This window comes from Pelodiscus sinensis, chromosome 1, assembly GCF_049634645.1.
Source record: "Pelodiscus sinensis isolate JC-2024 chromosome 1, ASM4963464v1, whole genome shotgun sequence".
Lineage (NCBI taxonomy): Eukaryota > Metazoa > Chordata > Testudines > Trionychidae > Pelodiscus > Pelodiscus sinensis.
This window is the reverse complement of record NC_134711.1, coordinates 249,212,385-249,229,829: the sequence shown is the minus strand read 5'-3', so window position 1 is coordinate 249,229,829 and position 17,445 is coordinate 249,212,385. Positions and strand designations below refer to the sequence as shown.

The window sequence follows — 17,445 nt, the reverse complement described above, 5'->3', positions numbered from 1 at the left end:
GAGAAGTCATTCTTCCGCTCTTCTCTGCGCTGGTTAGGCCTCAATTGGAGTATTGTGTCCAGTTCTGGGCACCGCATTTCAAGAAGGATGTGGGAAAAATTGGAGGGGGTCCAGAGAAGAGCAACGAGAATGATTAAAGGTCTAGAGAACATGACCTGTGAGGGAAGGCTGAAGGAATTGGGTTTGTTTAGTTTAGAAAAGAGAAGATTGAGGGGGGACATGATAGTTTTCAGATATCTAAAAGGGCGTCACAAGGAGGAGGGAGAAAACTTGTTCATCTTGGCCTCTGAGGATAGAACAAGCAGTAATGGGCTTAAAGTGCAGCAAGGGAGGTTTAGGTTGGACATTAGGAAAAAGGGTGGTCAAACACTGGAATAAATTGTCCAGGGAGGTTGTGGAATCCCCATCTCTGGAGATATTTAAGAGTAGGTTAGATAAATGTCTATCAGGGATGTTCTAGACAGTATTTGGTCCTGCCATGAGGGCAGGGGACTGGACTCAATGACCTCTCGAGGTCCCTTCCAGTCCTAGTATTCTATGATTCTATGATAAGAAAATATGCAATTTTGATACTGCCTAGATACAGGATCTAGGAGTAAAAAATGAAGCACTATCTAACACTATCATTTCTTACTCTGTATTGCCTCCAGCACCATTGTTTCATTTTCAGATAAGCACCTTTATGCTTTCTTCTATGCTCCTCCCCACTCCTGAGAAATGCTCCATATAAATATCTGCAAAAGTAACCCATTAACCTCCTTCATAACAGTCTTTAAAAATGTTGGTTACCTATCTCTTGTAACTACTGTTCTTTGAGATGTGCTGCTCGTGTGTATTCCATTCTAGGGGTGTATGGTTGCCAGATATACCAGTGCCAGAAGTTTTTCCCTCACAGTATCCGTAGGGACAGCCATTGTGCTCTCTGAAATGTGTTGTGTGTCAGTATAAGGAGTGCCACTTCCCTTCCTTCACTTCTCTTGCTGGAACTCTGACACAGGGGAAGGAAGGTAGGTCATGGAATGGCCATGAGCAACACATCTCAAAGAACAAGAGAGTTAGGAGAGAGATATCAGATGGTTTCATGACAACAGCCACCTTTCTACAGACCACACGAAAATCTTCTGTAGGCCATTTCCGCTCTAACAGGTAAAAAAAAAAAAATAGAGGAAAATGGCCAGAAGAAAAGAGATTAATCCTATTTATCTTTCTCTACTTCATGCTCTTAGCACTAAGGGAAAGGTTGTACAAACGAACTAAACTGTTAGGCAGAACCCCTTCCATACAGAAAATATTGGTAGCTTTTTTTCCTACAGAAAAGAAAAAATAAAGGGTTGGAAAAGGGAGACAAACATTTTCCCAAGAAACAGAGAAAACAGAAGGTGTAGTAGGTGGAGAAAACATGAAAAAGAGGAAGAGAAACATACTGAGCAGGAATTAGAGTAGTGGTGCTATCATTGGCATTCCACACATTTTCCCAGCTGGGAATAACAACATGTAACACCAAAAATTAGAGAAAACCACAGAAGTATGTATTTTGTTTGCGACACTAGTTTAGAACTTGGGAGACCTACGTTCTGTTTCCTACTCTGTAACAAACCTTCCATTTTAACTTTCAGCAAATTATTTAGCCTCTGTGCTTTAGTTTTCCCATCTGCAAAATGGAAAGAGTACTTAAATTAGATAAATTCCATTTACTTTGACCAGAAGGAATTAACAGGTATGCAGATCTCTAGACAGATACGGTCAATGTGCTCTTATGTGCAAATGCTGAAGCACACAACCTCAGTCACAAAAATATGGTAAATTTCCAACCGATTAATATTAGCACGTCAGAATATTGTACAATATTCTGATTTTTTTATTAAATCTCAGCCTTCCTGTCCATCACGTCCTGTTTTGCAATATTTTAATTACAAAGACAAAGACAGTGACAGGAAGCTGGAAACTTGGCACTATTCTATTCTTGCTAGGGGTCAAAAAGCAGGCAAAGAAAGCCAAGTGTTTTACATGATGCCCCTTAATGTCTTTTTTAGAGGAAACAGTAGAGAGATCAATGTATCAGATAAACTGGTAGCAGACCCCAATACGTAATTTGAAATAGATGAAAAACAGAAGACTCACAGAGGAGCTGACTGCACAAAAGTAATCCATTCAAAACAACCAAATACAACAACAAAACGGCACAAAATTAATTTGCATTCATTTATCAGCAGTAAAAATCGATATGGTAGAAGAAAATAGAGCATGTTTTACAGGTCATTATTTAAATGGCAAGAAAGAATACAGGAGGACAGAATGAGAGACTTTTCTGAAGAAAATATTTTGAGGGAAGCAATGCAAAACAGATTGGACGCATGGAACAACAAATCATCACTGCCCAAACAAACAACACACCAGAAAAAAAACCACACCAACTAAAACAAATATATAAGCTAAGAAGCTAAAACAACTCCCATCAAAAGTTCTGGGAAACAGGAATTAGCATTTTCAGCACTAAAATTAGCTTTAATAAGCAGGTGCAAAATCAGACTTGAATAAAAGCAAAACCCCGGGGCTAAAGATTCCTTTTTAAAGACGTTATATTCTAGAGAAAACATATTATTATACAATCAAAAGGTCAAACTTTATATTCATTATCTAAATTGTCTTCAGACTTAATTCTTTTGACTATAGAATTACATAAAGGAAAATTCTGAACTTAAATGTTGATTGCGAATGATAGTACAATGTCATTTCAGTATCTTAAAAAAAAGCACACAACTAAACTAATATGAAGCCCAACGACTGCAAATTTATTTTCTCCTACTATTGGCCATGTTGTACAACAGTTTTGCATCAGACTATATGCATAAAGTAACTTTTTGAAAAAATGATTCTCCATTTACTCAACAAAATGATGCAGACAAACAAAGGCAGCAAGGCTAGTTTTCAGTACTACCCTGCTGATTTATTCTGACAATTAAATAGTCCAATATCACAAGAGCATTTTAGTAATTTAACTTGGTTTAAAGAACACTAATAAATCTAATACTAATTAATTTACCACCCAATTCCCACTTAAAAATGCCATTGATTTATAATGAATTCATTCTCTAACACTGTTTATTTACATATCAGAACAAAGAATGTGTTACCCTGAAGAGGGAAGGCTCAGAGTTGAGGCTCATTAGAGCGATGTCCAGGTTAAAGATGTCAACTGTTGACATCTCTAATGTGGTATGGTCATCTGCGTCAAATGCCTACAATCTCCCCTGTGAGAATCATCTATAACTGACCCAATGAAAGCAAGATGACACACACAAACATGCTACCTTGTAATGCACTAAATCTGACTAGAACTAGGGATCTTAAATTGCAGATAATCAGCTAATCAAGTAGTCAATGGAATTTCTATCAACAATTCGATTAGTCAATGGGGAGGGGCACTCGCTACCCCTACTGTGGCTCAGCCTTTTAAATATAGTAACAGCTGCATGGCTCTTACCACATTTACAAGGCAGAGGAACAGCGCAGGATCCAGTGTGAGCTGGGACTGCTTCAGAGGCTGCTACACCTCTGCCCCCCTTCCTAACTCCACCACTACGAAGACAGTGCTGAGGAAAACCAGTTTTTAAGCTGGTTCCCCCCAGCACCAGCTCCTGCTTCCCCCTCCTCCTTGCTGCCTCTCATACAGAGGAAGCAAGGGGTGTGTGTGAAATGCCATTAGTTGACTCGACTACCTGATAAGCCTAGACCACCATGGAGGAATGTAACACATTCAGTGGCCTTTACACTGTCCAACTGAAAGCATTAGAATTAATCAACCATCAGCCTTATATAAATTACATGCATAGCAATGGGTGGAGAATTTTTCACATCGGGCTCCTTATACGTGAGAGCGATTAAAGTCAATACAACTACAATTAAGCTCCTGACTACAAAAACAAATATGTATCCAAAAGACCCAGTTAACTTGCTTTTATCGTAAATATGCTCCAGAGCTTATTAGGATGCATTAAAATGTTAAGAGATAAATATGCCTGCATATAAATCTTTAAACTAGGGTTGTAAGCAACTAATTGACAAGTCAGCTATCCGATAAGCAAAAGCTCATCGGATAGTCAATACACTAGATGACTAGTTGGTTCCCCCTCCTTGCTGCCTCTATCACAAAGAGCTGAAAGCTGTCCTGGGGGCTCACACCGTGCAGGGGATATTGCCTGTGCTGGCAGCATCATGGGTGCCAGTAGTGCTGGTGGTGCTTCTGTTAATTCATGGCCCTTAACAGAATGGTGAGAGCCCACAGCACAGCTTTCAGCTCAGGCACCAAGAAATAAGAGAGCTAGTTTTAACTGCCCTTCCATGCCTCTCACTAATCCCAGATCTCCTGGGGTATCAACTTCACCCATGCCTCCACCATAGGCACTGGCGGACTTGGCAGCAGGGCACAAATCAATGTGACACCGTTCTCCAGTGCACAAAACACATGCTCCGCCAATAAATGACAGGAGAACTGACCCAGATCTCCCACAGTGTCTTCAGCATGACACAGCTCTCATTCCTCATTATCAGCGAGAGGCTCTCCACTCTTACCACGCCTACTTGATCACACCAGAATTAGTAGGTGCCCTTTTTGATGGTTGGGGAGCTAATTTCACAGCATGTTTAGAGTGCACTTTTGAGCTGGTTAGTGAGGAGGCTTAAGAGTTTCCCATGCCTGAGGTGCCAGGTTCATATCCCTTACTCATTTGTGACAGGAGGGAGCAGGTTGGTGAAGGGCTTGGTTTTTTAACATATTTTCCAAGGTGAAGGACTGAAGAGGTTCCCCTGAGGAGACATCGCACCTGAGACCTTACTGCCCCGTTTATACGTATGGGGGTCTAGGGCTTTATCAATGGACAGCATGTGTATCCTGAGCTCTGTCCTGGTAAGACTGCCACAATAGACACATTTTTCTGAAACATGCATGTCTCGCAAACAGCGTATGCCTTCACTGTGACCATCAGAGGCTGGCGTAGTCTCTCAGCATTTGTCGCATCTTTTGACTTTAGGAGAGTCTGGCATCTCTCCCGGTGGCAGGCTATGCCCCTTGTTACTGTAGTTACGAGTAAAGCTGTCTGTGGTGGTGTGGAAGGAGGGGGTTAGTTGGGGTTTGTTTTTGTTTGGTAGTTTGCTGCAGCTTGCTGCTGCATGGTGGTCAACTGCTAATCTAACTAAGCTATAAACAAGCGGAAGGGAAAAAGCAGATTTAAAAAAAATTTAAACTGTGTTAACAGAGAAAGAACTAATGGGTTAAGTCAACACTATCTGAATAAATATCTCTTATTTTTCAGAGGTTCGCTGAGGAGGAAAGGGTTGGAAGTCCATCCATAGCTGAGGGCAGCGAAGAAGAAACTGAGGGGATTTGGGCTGTGCACACTAACTTCAAAAGGCGGGAATGTCACTCGCCGCTTGCGCATATGCAGTCCGACTGGACACTGCCCTAAAAGTCTCTGATTCATGGTGCCTGGACAAACCCAATGCCAACAGTGGAGCATCCATGGGGACGTCACTCGAAGAACCACCACCTTTTACTATCTCTGTGGCTACGGAGAAATAATTGTTCACGTGACACCAGACACCAATGAGGAACCCAGCCTGATACATGCGAGATCCTGCTCTTTTCCCCTCCCACATGTGCTCCTTTCTGCTTCTCCCCTCCCAGTCTTATTTGGTCCTTCCTCTCTTGGCTTCTCACATGTTCTTGAACTGTACTGTGTGTCATGAGCACAATAAGATGAGACTACCTATCCAGCCCTGCTCAGCCTAAAGATGACCAGTCAAAGAGAGTGACCTGACCAGATTAATCACAATGTCACTGACCAAGGATATGAGCTGGGGTTTAGAGAAACAGTTATCATGGCCAGCCTGCTAGCCCTAGGCATCTGTTGATGACTGACCTGCCACCCTAGGTCCTGAGAAGGCCAGCAAAACATGTATTTTGCTCATATTTACTATCATACCTTTTCTCTCCCTACTGGTTTGGTTTGTCTAAAATAGGAATGTGATTACTCACAAGTCAGGTACAAGAAAGGTCATCTGTCACAGTTAAATATGAAGTGGAACAGACTGTTAAATATAAAAGATTAACACCGGTTTCATGTGACCATTCAAGGTAAAGCGAACAGTTAACACCTCTGCAGTCACAGATTAAAAGTGAGTTACACATTACAGATTGTCACAATCAGACATAAATCTAACTTCTTCATTGAGTTCATGATTTTTAGTGTAACAACCTAAAACAGTACTGACATGCAGAGTGTAGGGGTAAACTGAGGCAGTCCATGGTCTCTTGCTGAGAACTGACAACTCAATTCCTAAATTAAGGCCAGGCCTGGAAAGCATACAGACAGCAGTTAACTTGACCCTGGTCATCCTGGCAATCACATTCCAAAAGGGCCTCACTTTGATAAGGCCAGTACCAAACAACTGCACAAGATTTTTTTTTATTGTCTGCTTTATTCCTAAAAATAAGCCTGGACCCCAAAGGCCGCACCGACCCAAGGCAATCTCACCCCCGCGGCATATTTCCGCCAAGAAAATTGACCATCAACATGCCTTTGTTTCTGTTGGCTCATTTAGCTTGTTAGGAATAACTACTTATATTAGTGATAACATGTTTAATTGGCGACAGGTGGGGATCCTATGTAACCTTTATATTTCATTGGCTTATGTGCATATTTAATTTCCGCTGCTAAACCTATCAAAACACTTCCCCTCCGCCCATCTGCTGCCTATATGATCTAATGTATGTTTTGGTTAAGTTAGTGCTCACCAGGCTAACCCCTGATGGGTACTCCACCAGCTGTGTGAGCCAATAAATCCTCTGCTTGTTTTCACCTGCAACCAGCATGTCTGGAATTATTCCCTACACAGAGATCTAGAGGAATTCTTTCACCAACTCTGCCACAAAGAATTCTCACAACAAAGATGATTCCATAATAACTGCCATATCCCCAATGACAATCAGAAGGAAAAAGTAATCATCTGACTGCACATCCCAGTGGACAAAACCATATAACTTGCTTATTACACGGACTACCTGAAGGATTTCAGACATTTTTTCCTAACAAACATAATATCCATGACAATCTCTCTAACACTGATGGGACTGCTATATAATTATTGAAATCCAAGTACCAGATGATTACAACACAAAAAAAGGGATGCCATCAAAGTCCTCAGCCACAACTACATCAAAAAGGCCAGCTGACAATTCTCCAACACCACCTACTATAAAGAGCTCAAAGAAGGCCCCACAACAAAGAATTATAGACCATCAAATCCTTCCAGAAACAACCCCAATAGATATTCTAATACTTCATCCCCTACAAACCCGACTCTAGCAACCTTCCCAATATACACAAACAAGGGGACCCAGGCAGATCCAGCAGATCTGTCCACAGAACTTCACTGATGGAATTTTGGGCCTCATAGAAACCACTCTCAAATCACTCACCATAGAAAGGGCCACTTAGGCCAGAACATAACAGACTTCTTCCAAAAATTCCACAGCATTTTCAGGACTAGCTAACTCACAGTGGCACCAGACCTGTCATAACACGCAGAAATCCTGGAGACTTATCCCTACTGCTATGTGATCAGTACCTCCCACAATACTTCTTTCAAGGTCTATGCCTCTTAAGTATGGGTACGTCTAGACTACATGCCTCTGTCGCCAGAGGCATGTAGATTAGGCTACCAGACATAGGAAAATGAAGCGGTGATTTAAATAATTGCCGCTTCATTTAAATTTACATGGCTGCCGCGCTGAGCCACCAAACAGCTAATCAGCTGTTTGTCGGCTCAGCGCGGCAGCCATGTAAATTTAAATGAAGCGGCGATTATTTAAATTGCCGCTTCATTTTCTATGTCTGGTAGCCTAATCTACATGCCTCTGGCGACAGAGGCATGTAGTCTAGACATACCCTAAGACTCTCATGTGTACCTCTTTTAGTGCATCAAATGGCCCAATACAAATAATGTGAGTGAAACCAGACAATGACTATTCTCTCAAATTAGCTCATACAGAAAAGTGACAAAATACAAAAACACCGTCAGAGGGGCAGCCTTGTTAGTCTGAATCTGCATAAACGACAAGAAGTCCTGTGGCACCTTACAGACAAACAGATTTATCAGAGCATAAGCTTTTGTGGGCAAAGACCCACTTCGTCAGATGCATGTAGTGGCAATTCCAGAGGCAGGTATGAATATACAGGTACATAAAAAGAAGGGAGTACCAATCAAGAAGAAGGCTACAGACAACAAAAACACCATACCACCCATCAGTGAACATTTCCACAAAACAATCAGTCCCTATCTGACCTCTTAGTCCTCATCTTCAAAAAAGAACTTGCACAACACATTCAAAATAGACTGGGAGCTTAAATTCACAGCTTTGTAGGCACTAAAAACCATGGACTCAAAGACACTATTTATGGCTCATTATGACAGTCTATAATTAACTAATCTTCCATTGTCCTGAAATTTCAGAAGCGTTACCAGCCCATTTCACCTTAAGCAGTCTCTTATGACAAATAATCTGAATGTATTTTAGCTGCAACCTTATGTTTAGTTATGTCTCCTTCACCAACAGAATTTGTCCAATAAAAGGTATTACCCTCACTTACCACCTTTCTCCAATAATCAATTTTAGTTTCAAAGCTCTTTGCATGATTTTGATTTTTTTTCTTTGTGGGTCTCAAGTAATAAAAGTCTAACCATTGGCATTAATTTTATAGTGGGATTGTTATGGTACTAAGCAGGCTGAGATCTCTGTATACCAAACGCAGACCTTGTTTAATGCTGGACAGTGACTGTTATGTTAACACCTTTAACTCCCATATACAGGTTGAACCTCTCTAATCAAGCATTCTCTGGTCCAGCAACATCTGTGGTCTGGCATGATTTTAGTTAGCTGGGTGTCTACTTACATGTGTTTCCTGTGGTCCCAAAAAAATTGTTTACTGCCACCTGTCCTGGCTCTTTAATATACCCCTAAATGTCTTTTAAAACCCCAACACTGGAAGTGCCGGTAATGCTGCTAGGCAATATTGACCTCCCATAGTCTGGGAAATTCTCTGGTTCAGCATCAGTCAGGTCTTGAGGATGCTGGGACTTCGGAGATTCAACCTATACTTCATTTAAATTAACATGATAGTATCTAAGGCTTAGGCTACTAGAAACAATAAATTATGTTACCTTTTCCTTATTGTTGTTACTGTTCTAATAAGCGCTTTAAAATATTTGACTTTCTTACATTATTTGACAATATATGTCTAGTCAATTGACCAATTATTTCTTGGCCAGTCAAATGTCCAACCTTATGCCTCCACAATTATTAAAATACAGGCAGTCCCCGGGTTACATGGATCCGACTTACATTGGATCCCTACTTACAAACGGGGTGAGGCAACCCCGCACTAGCTGCTTCCCCCCAGCAGACCAGGGAGACATGAAGCTAGTGCCCGCCCCTCCCACTCCCACCCCCCAGCAGACCAGGGAGACGCGGAGCAGCTTTTCTCAGCAGACACCTCAGCTTGAGAATAAAGGACTGAGGGAAGTGAGGTGTGGGAGAATAAAACTGAGCTCTGGAGAAATGTTTGGCTAGAGTTTCCCCTACAATATGTACCAGTTCCGACTTACATACAAATTCAACTTAAGAACAAACCTACAGTCCCTATCTTGTACGTAACCCGGTGACTGCCTGTAATACCTCACTTCTTTTATTCCAATCACTGATATGAGCTTTAAAAGAATACACTACCTTGGCAATTTCAGGAAGGTAGCTATCTAAACTGGATAATGAGCTCTCCATTTTGCTTTGTTCATCATCTGCAATTACAAAATAGAAAATTTTGAAATTAACAGCTATTGATAAAACATTTTCCTGAAATTATTTCCAGCAAGTAGATTATGACTGTAATTACTACATCAACACTAATAATTTCTGATATCAATAAAAGTAAAGAGGAGACAGCTGTGTGTTACTGACCTCTCTCATGCTAATCCAGTGACTTCTATATTCTTTCCTGTTTGTTGGAGGGTTTAAAGCAATGGTCTTCAACATTTTTAAGTACAAGATCACTTTTTGAATTTAAGTCAATCCAGTATCTACCTCAAATACCCTGGGTCCTACCCCACTCCTTTCTCTGGGGCAGTGACCACCACTTCTGCCTGCCCCACCTTGCATAAGCAAAGCTCCCACGGGGCAGCTTCAAGGTGGAGGCAGGAGCAGAACAGAAGTGAGGGGAGGGACAGCTGAAGTGTTGGCACTTACTGGCCTCCCAGCCAAACTAGTTAGGATCACCTGTCAGAGGCTCCAGGATCTACCAGTAGATCCTAATCTACTGGTGGATAACCACTGGTATAAAGCAACTGTTGCAATTCCATAAATTAATAGTTTGTACCTTCTTTTCCACATGGACACCAAATCCTTTACCTGACAGTACACACAGGTTTAAAGTCGGATTAAAGGAAGAACTTGTGAACATGGAAAAGTTGCACTAATAACTCCCCCTCCCTCCCCACCCCAGGAGAAATTATTTGTGTTTGTATCTAAATTTACATGCTTATCTTGCTCCCTAAATCATAAAATTCAGACTGTTTTCTATTTGACTTAACTATTTTGGAGGGCATACTTATCAATGCAAGGCTCATATAGAGGAAAGGTCATCCTGATACAGCTACACCTTTTTAGTTAGTCCTTCCACTATTATCTAACATTGCATCTATTCACCTGCTTGATTCCTTGCACACACTCCACTGATCCAGGGTCAAATGGATGGGCCTTCTCCCGTGGGCTGAAATGCTTCTTGAAGAGGACCCAAATTTTTTATTCATGAGTCACATTCATTGCAAATGTATCACCACAACTATATTCAGATTTCCATGCATAAATGGCATGGTCCGCCAAGAACCAGCTCAAATATACAATACAGCAAAAAGGATCACAGAAATATAACCTGAAATACCATCATCCACTGAATATTACCAAGAATTCACAGAAGTCTAGCAATAGCCCTTGGCACCCTGGGGATATGTCTACACTACAGCGTTATTTCGAAATAATGCATCTACATATAAAATGCAATTTGAAATAGCGCATCCATATTGAGTGGACTCTTAATCGAAATGAAGGCTGGTTGGAACCAGCTCAGGCAGGGCATCGGGTCAGGAGTGTCTTTGTGTGGCTGCTGCCTGAGGCTTGTGCTTAAAGGGACCCCCCCGGACAGCCAGTTCTCAGGTTTATCTGCTTGCTCATCTACCTCGATGAGGCACAACAAAGCATTTTGTCTCTGTGCGCTTTGGTTGCCCTCACTTGGGACACCACAGCACTCTGCAACATAGAGCCAGAGCTGCCCCTCTGGCTGTTGCTGTGAGCCTGCCTGCACTTTCTGCAGGCTACCATCCAGGAGTTCCATCGAGGGGCTGTCAGTATCCAGGAGGCCTTGCGGGAGAGCTTCCACCCTGAGGAACACTAAGAGCCTCCTGGTCTGCCCCACTGGGGCTTGTGCCTCATTCCCCCCTTACGTCCTTCCACTCTACTCCCCCCTCAACCTCCCTTCCTGATGTAAAATAACATAGATGTATTTTCATGAACACAAACTCTCTTCAACAAAACGGGGAGGGGAGCGGAATGCAACTCTGGTGAGACTGGGGAAAGGAGGCGGGACAGGGGGAGAGAGAGGGTGGGAGAGGGGAGGGGGAAACCTGGGAGGAGAGAGCTTGAAGGGAGGAAGCAAGAGGAAGAAAGGGGAGGGGAAGCTCAGGGCTCAGGACTGGGGGTCGTGCGGGACCAACTTGATTTTCATGCGAACCTGCTCCTGGATTCGCATGTGGCCTTTGGTGGTCAGGCTGGCAGCTATCCTGCCATAGAAGACTGCGTTCCTCCATCTGGTGCAGAGAGCATGGACATTGGGGGCATCCCCCCAAACCTGAATAAGGTCCATGATCTCTGCCTTGGACCAGGAAGGCACCCGCCTTCTCCGGGCCCTGGCAGGGTCCTGGGAGCTGGCAGTCTGCTTCTGGGGAGAGGTGGAGGGATGGCTGCCAATGGCTTGCTGGCTCATATTTCGATTTTATTTCAGAATAGCAGTTTGCCTGTATAGACGCTATTAAAGTTAATTCAAAATAATGGCTGTTATTTTTAATTAACTTTGATGTGTAGACATACCCTGGGTTACCCACACCGAGTATAAATGTACTTCAGGGCTACTCAACGTTGGAAGACCCAGGGAGCCACAGTGATACTCACAGCACATGCCGAGGGCCGCAACTTAATTCTGGTTGTATATACATGCAAATATATGCAAACAGCTTTTCACACATATTGGCATGAATACAAAGATTAAGGCTAGACTACCCAACACACAGGCCACATTTAAGTCAATTCTGTGGATATTAATAAGATGCAATATTTACCCGATTTCCACCTGATTTGCACTTTTAATGAGAAATGACAGTGCAGGAATTTAACTACTAAAACGCGTATCAACAGAAGACCATTATACTGACTTGGGGTTGTGGAGTGTGTTCCCTGTGGAGGTCATGTTCAAAGGATCCCACCCTTGGGCTGCGTGTTGAGTAGCCCTGATGTACTTAGATACAGGGCTGTGTTGTGTGGACATAATATGCTACCAATGTACTAGCTTAAGTAAGGTCATGAAAAGCAGCGCATTACTGATTTAGTTATATTGTTTTAATTAAATCTTGTAAATTATACTGGGGCAACTTTTCTTATGAAAATGAAGCTGAAATAGCAAACCTCATTAATTTCATGAGGACAGGATAAGGACTATGATCTCTACTATTACAGGAAGTGGAAACAATGAAGTCACTAGCCACCAAACATGCTTAGGATTTTACCTACATCAGTGTTGCCCAAATACATTTATTATACAGCCACTAACAACAATATTTCTTACCATCGTGAGAGTCCCCATTTCTTTTTTCTTGCATTGCAGCTTCAAAGTTTAGTTGGAGAATTTTGTTTAAAGTAGCTATCCATTCCTCCATTTCAAGTTCACTGTCTGCAGCTAGAAGATAACTACTCTTGTCTTGCATCTTGAGTTCAAAAGCAAAACGTTTCACTTTGTTGTTCTGCAATAAAATAAAATAAGTTTCCATATTAGCCAAGTGTTTCCATTTCCCCTCTTCCTGTAAACCAGGAGCGGAAACTGTCTTGCATGACATTATGTGTGTTCACCGACGATAAAATATATATATATATATACACACACACACACACACACACACACACACAGCAAGTGTCATTATGTTAAAAATTTACAAAGCTTTCTTTTTTCTGCGCTCCATCTTTAGAAATATTTTTAGTGCATAGTGACAGTCTAAACACTAAAAGCAACTTTATCTAGGTTTGTTTCTCACCATCACCCAATTTTTCATTATATACAGAACACAAGCACAATAGACAAATGTAGCATTAAAAATCTCAACCTATGAGTATTTGTTTAAATTATGCAAATGTCTAAGTAATAAAATTCTTACGGTAAAGTTTCTACCTTTATGAGTGTCCCAAGATCAAAATTCAGAAGTGTGAAACCACCTCGCTAACAGTTTAGATATGAAGTCCTCAACACCCTAGCAAGTTAAGACCAAGAGGCGTGATTTGTTATGACTAACTTTTTGAATGGCCTTTTTCTGGCTGCCCTTATCTATAAGCAATGTGTTATGGAACTGGTCCTGCTTCCTCACTTTTCCAAATCAACACAAGCACACTGTTCTGTAATTATAGTCAAGACTTCATATATTCTGTGGCTAGTTTCATATGCATTCTGCTGAAACTACCCTTAACTCTCTGGTGCAGTCAACGAGAAATTCCGTGGCAGCTTTAAATTTTTAATTAAAAATTTAAATTTGATGATTTCAACATGAATACAAGTAACACAACTGGTACAGTAACCTTGGTTTTTTAATACTAGCACATTTACCTAGCATTGCTCAAGTCCTTAACTGATTTTTTTTTTTTTAATGAAAGGAAAATATACATGCTCTACGTAAATAATTGTAAACTTCAAAAAGCAGTGTTATTTTGGCTCTCAAACCGGGATTGTTAAATTTTTTGTCTAAATTTTTAAAATCGAGTCCACTTTTTTCTTAATCCTAAATCTTAACATTTGTTATGTTTCAGAAAGGGCTATAGTCAATTTGGTTTCCAATAACATAGTCTTCTAGTTTTCAAATCTTAAGCTTTGCTTTATCTGTGCCAAAACAAAGCAATACTCCAGTTTTCTCTGAGTTTAACTGATAACATTAACAGGTAAGCACTAGCTTATTGGTTAACCGGTTAAACCCTAACATCCCTAGTCTGTATCTGCAAAAATTCTTCTCTGAGACTTGTCACAATGCAAGGCACTGTATTTAACCATATGAATTGAAAATCCATCAACTTCATGAAGAAACTTGCACAGATACAGACAGACTGACATTTTCCTTTCCAAGTGCAAACTAATGGACATCAAACCCAATGGACTGAAAGTGAAAAATCAATTACAATCAACATACTGCACAAACTATGTGGCTAGACTTTACACAAACAAGACAAGCCATTTATAATAAGAATGTTAAAATGAGGTTATTTTACTAATCAATAGAATTTTTATCCACTACTTAATTAGTCAATATGCAGCTGGCTCAGTTCTGGCTTGGGCTGGAACCAAACCCCATTGCAGATCTGCAATTTAAAATGCAATAAAAGCCGAGGGGACAGATTTGGTCTCGGCATGAGCCAGGACTGAGCTGGACTGTCTGCCCAGCCAGCAGTAGCCCCTGTCTGTGGAGGGTCCCAGTGGACTCTCCCTCCCCCCCCCCCCATAGACAGGAGCTGCTGCGGCAAAGCAGCCAGTCTGCTGCGACTGATATAGAGACAGGAGGAGGATGAAGGGGAAAAATGCAAGCAGTTGACTTGACTACCTGATAAGCCTAGGCTTATAAGGTAGTCGATTAATCAACTACTTGCTTACATCTCTAATTTACAACACACACTTTACTGTCCTTTTTCTTTGATAGAGAAGTAAACTAAACTCTTGCATGTCACAGAGGACTACAAGAGTGATACCCTTAATTCAGCCAAATAACCTGTCAATATATCCAATCAGACACTTAGCCCTGCAGAATAGCCCATTCTATTTCAGAAATTCTCTCTTTGACTCACCACCCCTACGGATATGATACAGTTCGGTAGTGATCTGGAAGCCTATTTTTACCATCTATAACTCAAGGAATATTTCCAGTACACCACTGAATATCGTGCAGATCCACAGGATACTTCCTACCAACACTACAAGAATTCTGCATGAATTCTTCCTGTTAAAATAACAATATGGACTTATCCACAGAGTGCTTCCACAGATGTGCATAGGCTGACACTGAACCAACGTGACCACATGCCCCATAACTGCAGCTGTGCATAATGCAACACTATCCACAGCCTCAAAAACAACTATGACATTATACTCAAAGACTGAAAAAGGAGGTTCAGTAATTACTATGAACAGATCAGATCAGCAGTTCACAACCGCCAGTCCATGGACCACTGGCTGCCAGGCTGCGGCGGCTGCCAGAGCTGAAGCCAGAGCTTTTGGCGGACCAGCACCATTGTATTTGCATGTTCATTATTTGCACAATGAATATGCAAATAAAATGTTACCAGTCTGCCAAAAGTTTGTGAATGGTTTTGCCGGTCCACTCCCGCATCCTCCACAACCCAGCTGGCCCTTGCACAGACCCTATTCCCACCCACATACAATCCTACAACCCAGATAGTCCTTGCACTCCCCTGGCCCGCCCGCCCACCCACCCCCTGCAACCTAGCTGGTCTCTGCAACCCCGACTGATATCTCTGTAAGTTAGCAACCCCTGATCCAAAAAAGGTTCCCCACTCCTGATATAGGAAATACATATACAAAATAATCTAGAAATGTATCCTTTCCACTAAGGTTATTATGTCTAGATTCAGTATAATTATACATTAAGAGCCTAAAAATCCAGTTGTCTCCAGGTCTACTCTGCCTAACAAAACAGTTACATGCTGTACTTTAAACATATAACACAACTCCATGAAAACAATCCTCTGGCACTTGCTACTAGCAAAACATTTTTGCCAAAGAACTTACTTGATATCTTTTGCTTCAAACATTTTTTAAAAAGTAAAAAGGTCAAACTGAAGCATCTGGAAGGGTAGCTGGGAATCTGATGCAATTCCCACAACTAAAATCCCACACAAGAAGCTATGAAAAACATTTTACAACCCATATAACTATATAAAATGTAACAGAACTTAATTTTATGCTTTCATTAATTTTTCATGCTTTCTTCAATTGTTTGCTTTGCTACTTGCCTCAAAGTTTTTCCTTATAAAGATCACTTAAATCAGTGACCGTGTCCATTTTCAGAAATAACCACTTGGAAATTCAAAACACTGTCTACTAAATCCAACTACTTTTCTTCCTAAAATACCATGCAACTTCTTGCTTATGTTACTATTTAATACTATGGAGTATGTATTTAATAATTACAACATTGAGGAAAATTATGTTGATTTAGAAAAATACTCCTCTAATAAATTCATTCAATATGTAAAAGACAGTACAATTATATTTACCTGAACAACCCCCATACAAGAATCCAAAAATATCGATCCTTTTGGCTCTTTAGATATTTTCTCATCTTTGTAGAAATTGAGATTATACGATCCATCACCAAGTTGAATCAAATGGAAAAATCTTCTTTTAAATGACTAGTAAAAAACGTATTGTTAAAAGACATTTCAAAATCCATATGTGATTTAATTATGCAATACACCATCAGTACAGGTAGTTTAAAAATAAAACTTTCTTTTTTCTGTTTAATCTCACACACACACACACACACACACACACACACTTACATCCATTTAACTTTCCAACACGGGAAAGGTTTCTTATATACCGATAGAAGAGACGTTGGAGACAGCATAGAATCACAGAACACTAGAACTGGAAGGGACCTCGAGAGATCATCAAGTCCAGTCCCCTGTCCTCACGACAGGACCAAGCACAGAGATCATCCCTGATAGATGTCTGTCTAACATGCTCTTGAATATCTCCAGTGATGGAGATACCACAACCTCCCTAGGCAATTTATTCCAGTGTTTAACCATTCTGACAGTTCGGAATTTTTTCCTAATGTCCAGCCAAAATCTCCCTTGCTGCAATTTAAGTCCATTGCTTCTTCTCCTATCGTCAGAGGCCAAGTAGATTTCCCCCCCTCCTCCTTGTGACACCCTTTCAGATACCTGAAAACTGCTATCATGTACCCTCTCAGTCTTTTCTTTTCCAACTAAACAAGCCCAGTTCCTTCAGCCATGCCTTACAGCTCATGTTTTCTAGACCTTAAATCATTTTTGTTGCTCTTCTCTGGACCCTC

General features: G+C 41.1%; 1 protein-coding gene across 11 annotated transcripts in view; it reads right to left on the bottom strand.

Moving 5' to 3' along the window:
- DOCK9 (dedicator of cytokinesis 9) overlaps positions 1 to 17,445 on the bottom strand; it is a 305,745-nt gene that overhangs the window by 153,935 nt on the left and 134,365 nt on the right. For all 11 annotated transcript variants that reach the window (XM_075918762.1, XM_075918765.1, XM_075918764.1 and 8 more), the window contains exons 7-9: positions 16,643 to 16,777; positions 12,945 to 13,119; positions 9,785 to 9,852 (exon numbers count right to left, since the gene is read on the bottom strand). In XM_075918762.1, coding sequence (XP_075774877.1) covers positions 9,785 to 9,852; positions 12,945 to 13,119; positions 16,643 to 16,777 — 378 coding nt within the window. The remainder of the gene's footprint in view (positions 1 to 9,784; positions 9,853 to 12,944; positions 13,120 to 16,642; positions 16,778 to 17,445) is intronic.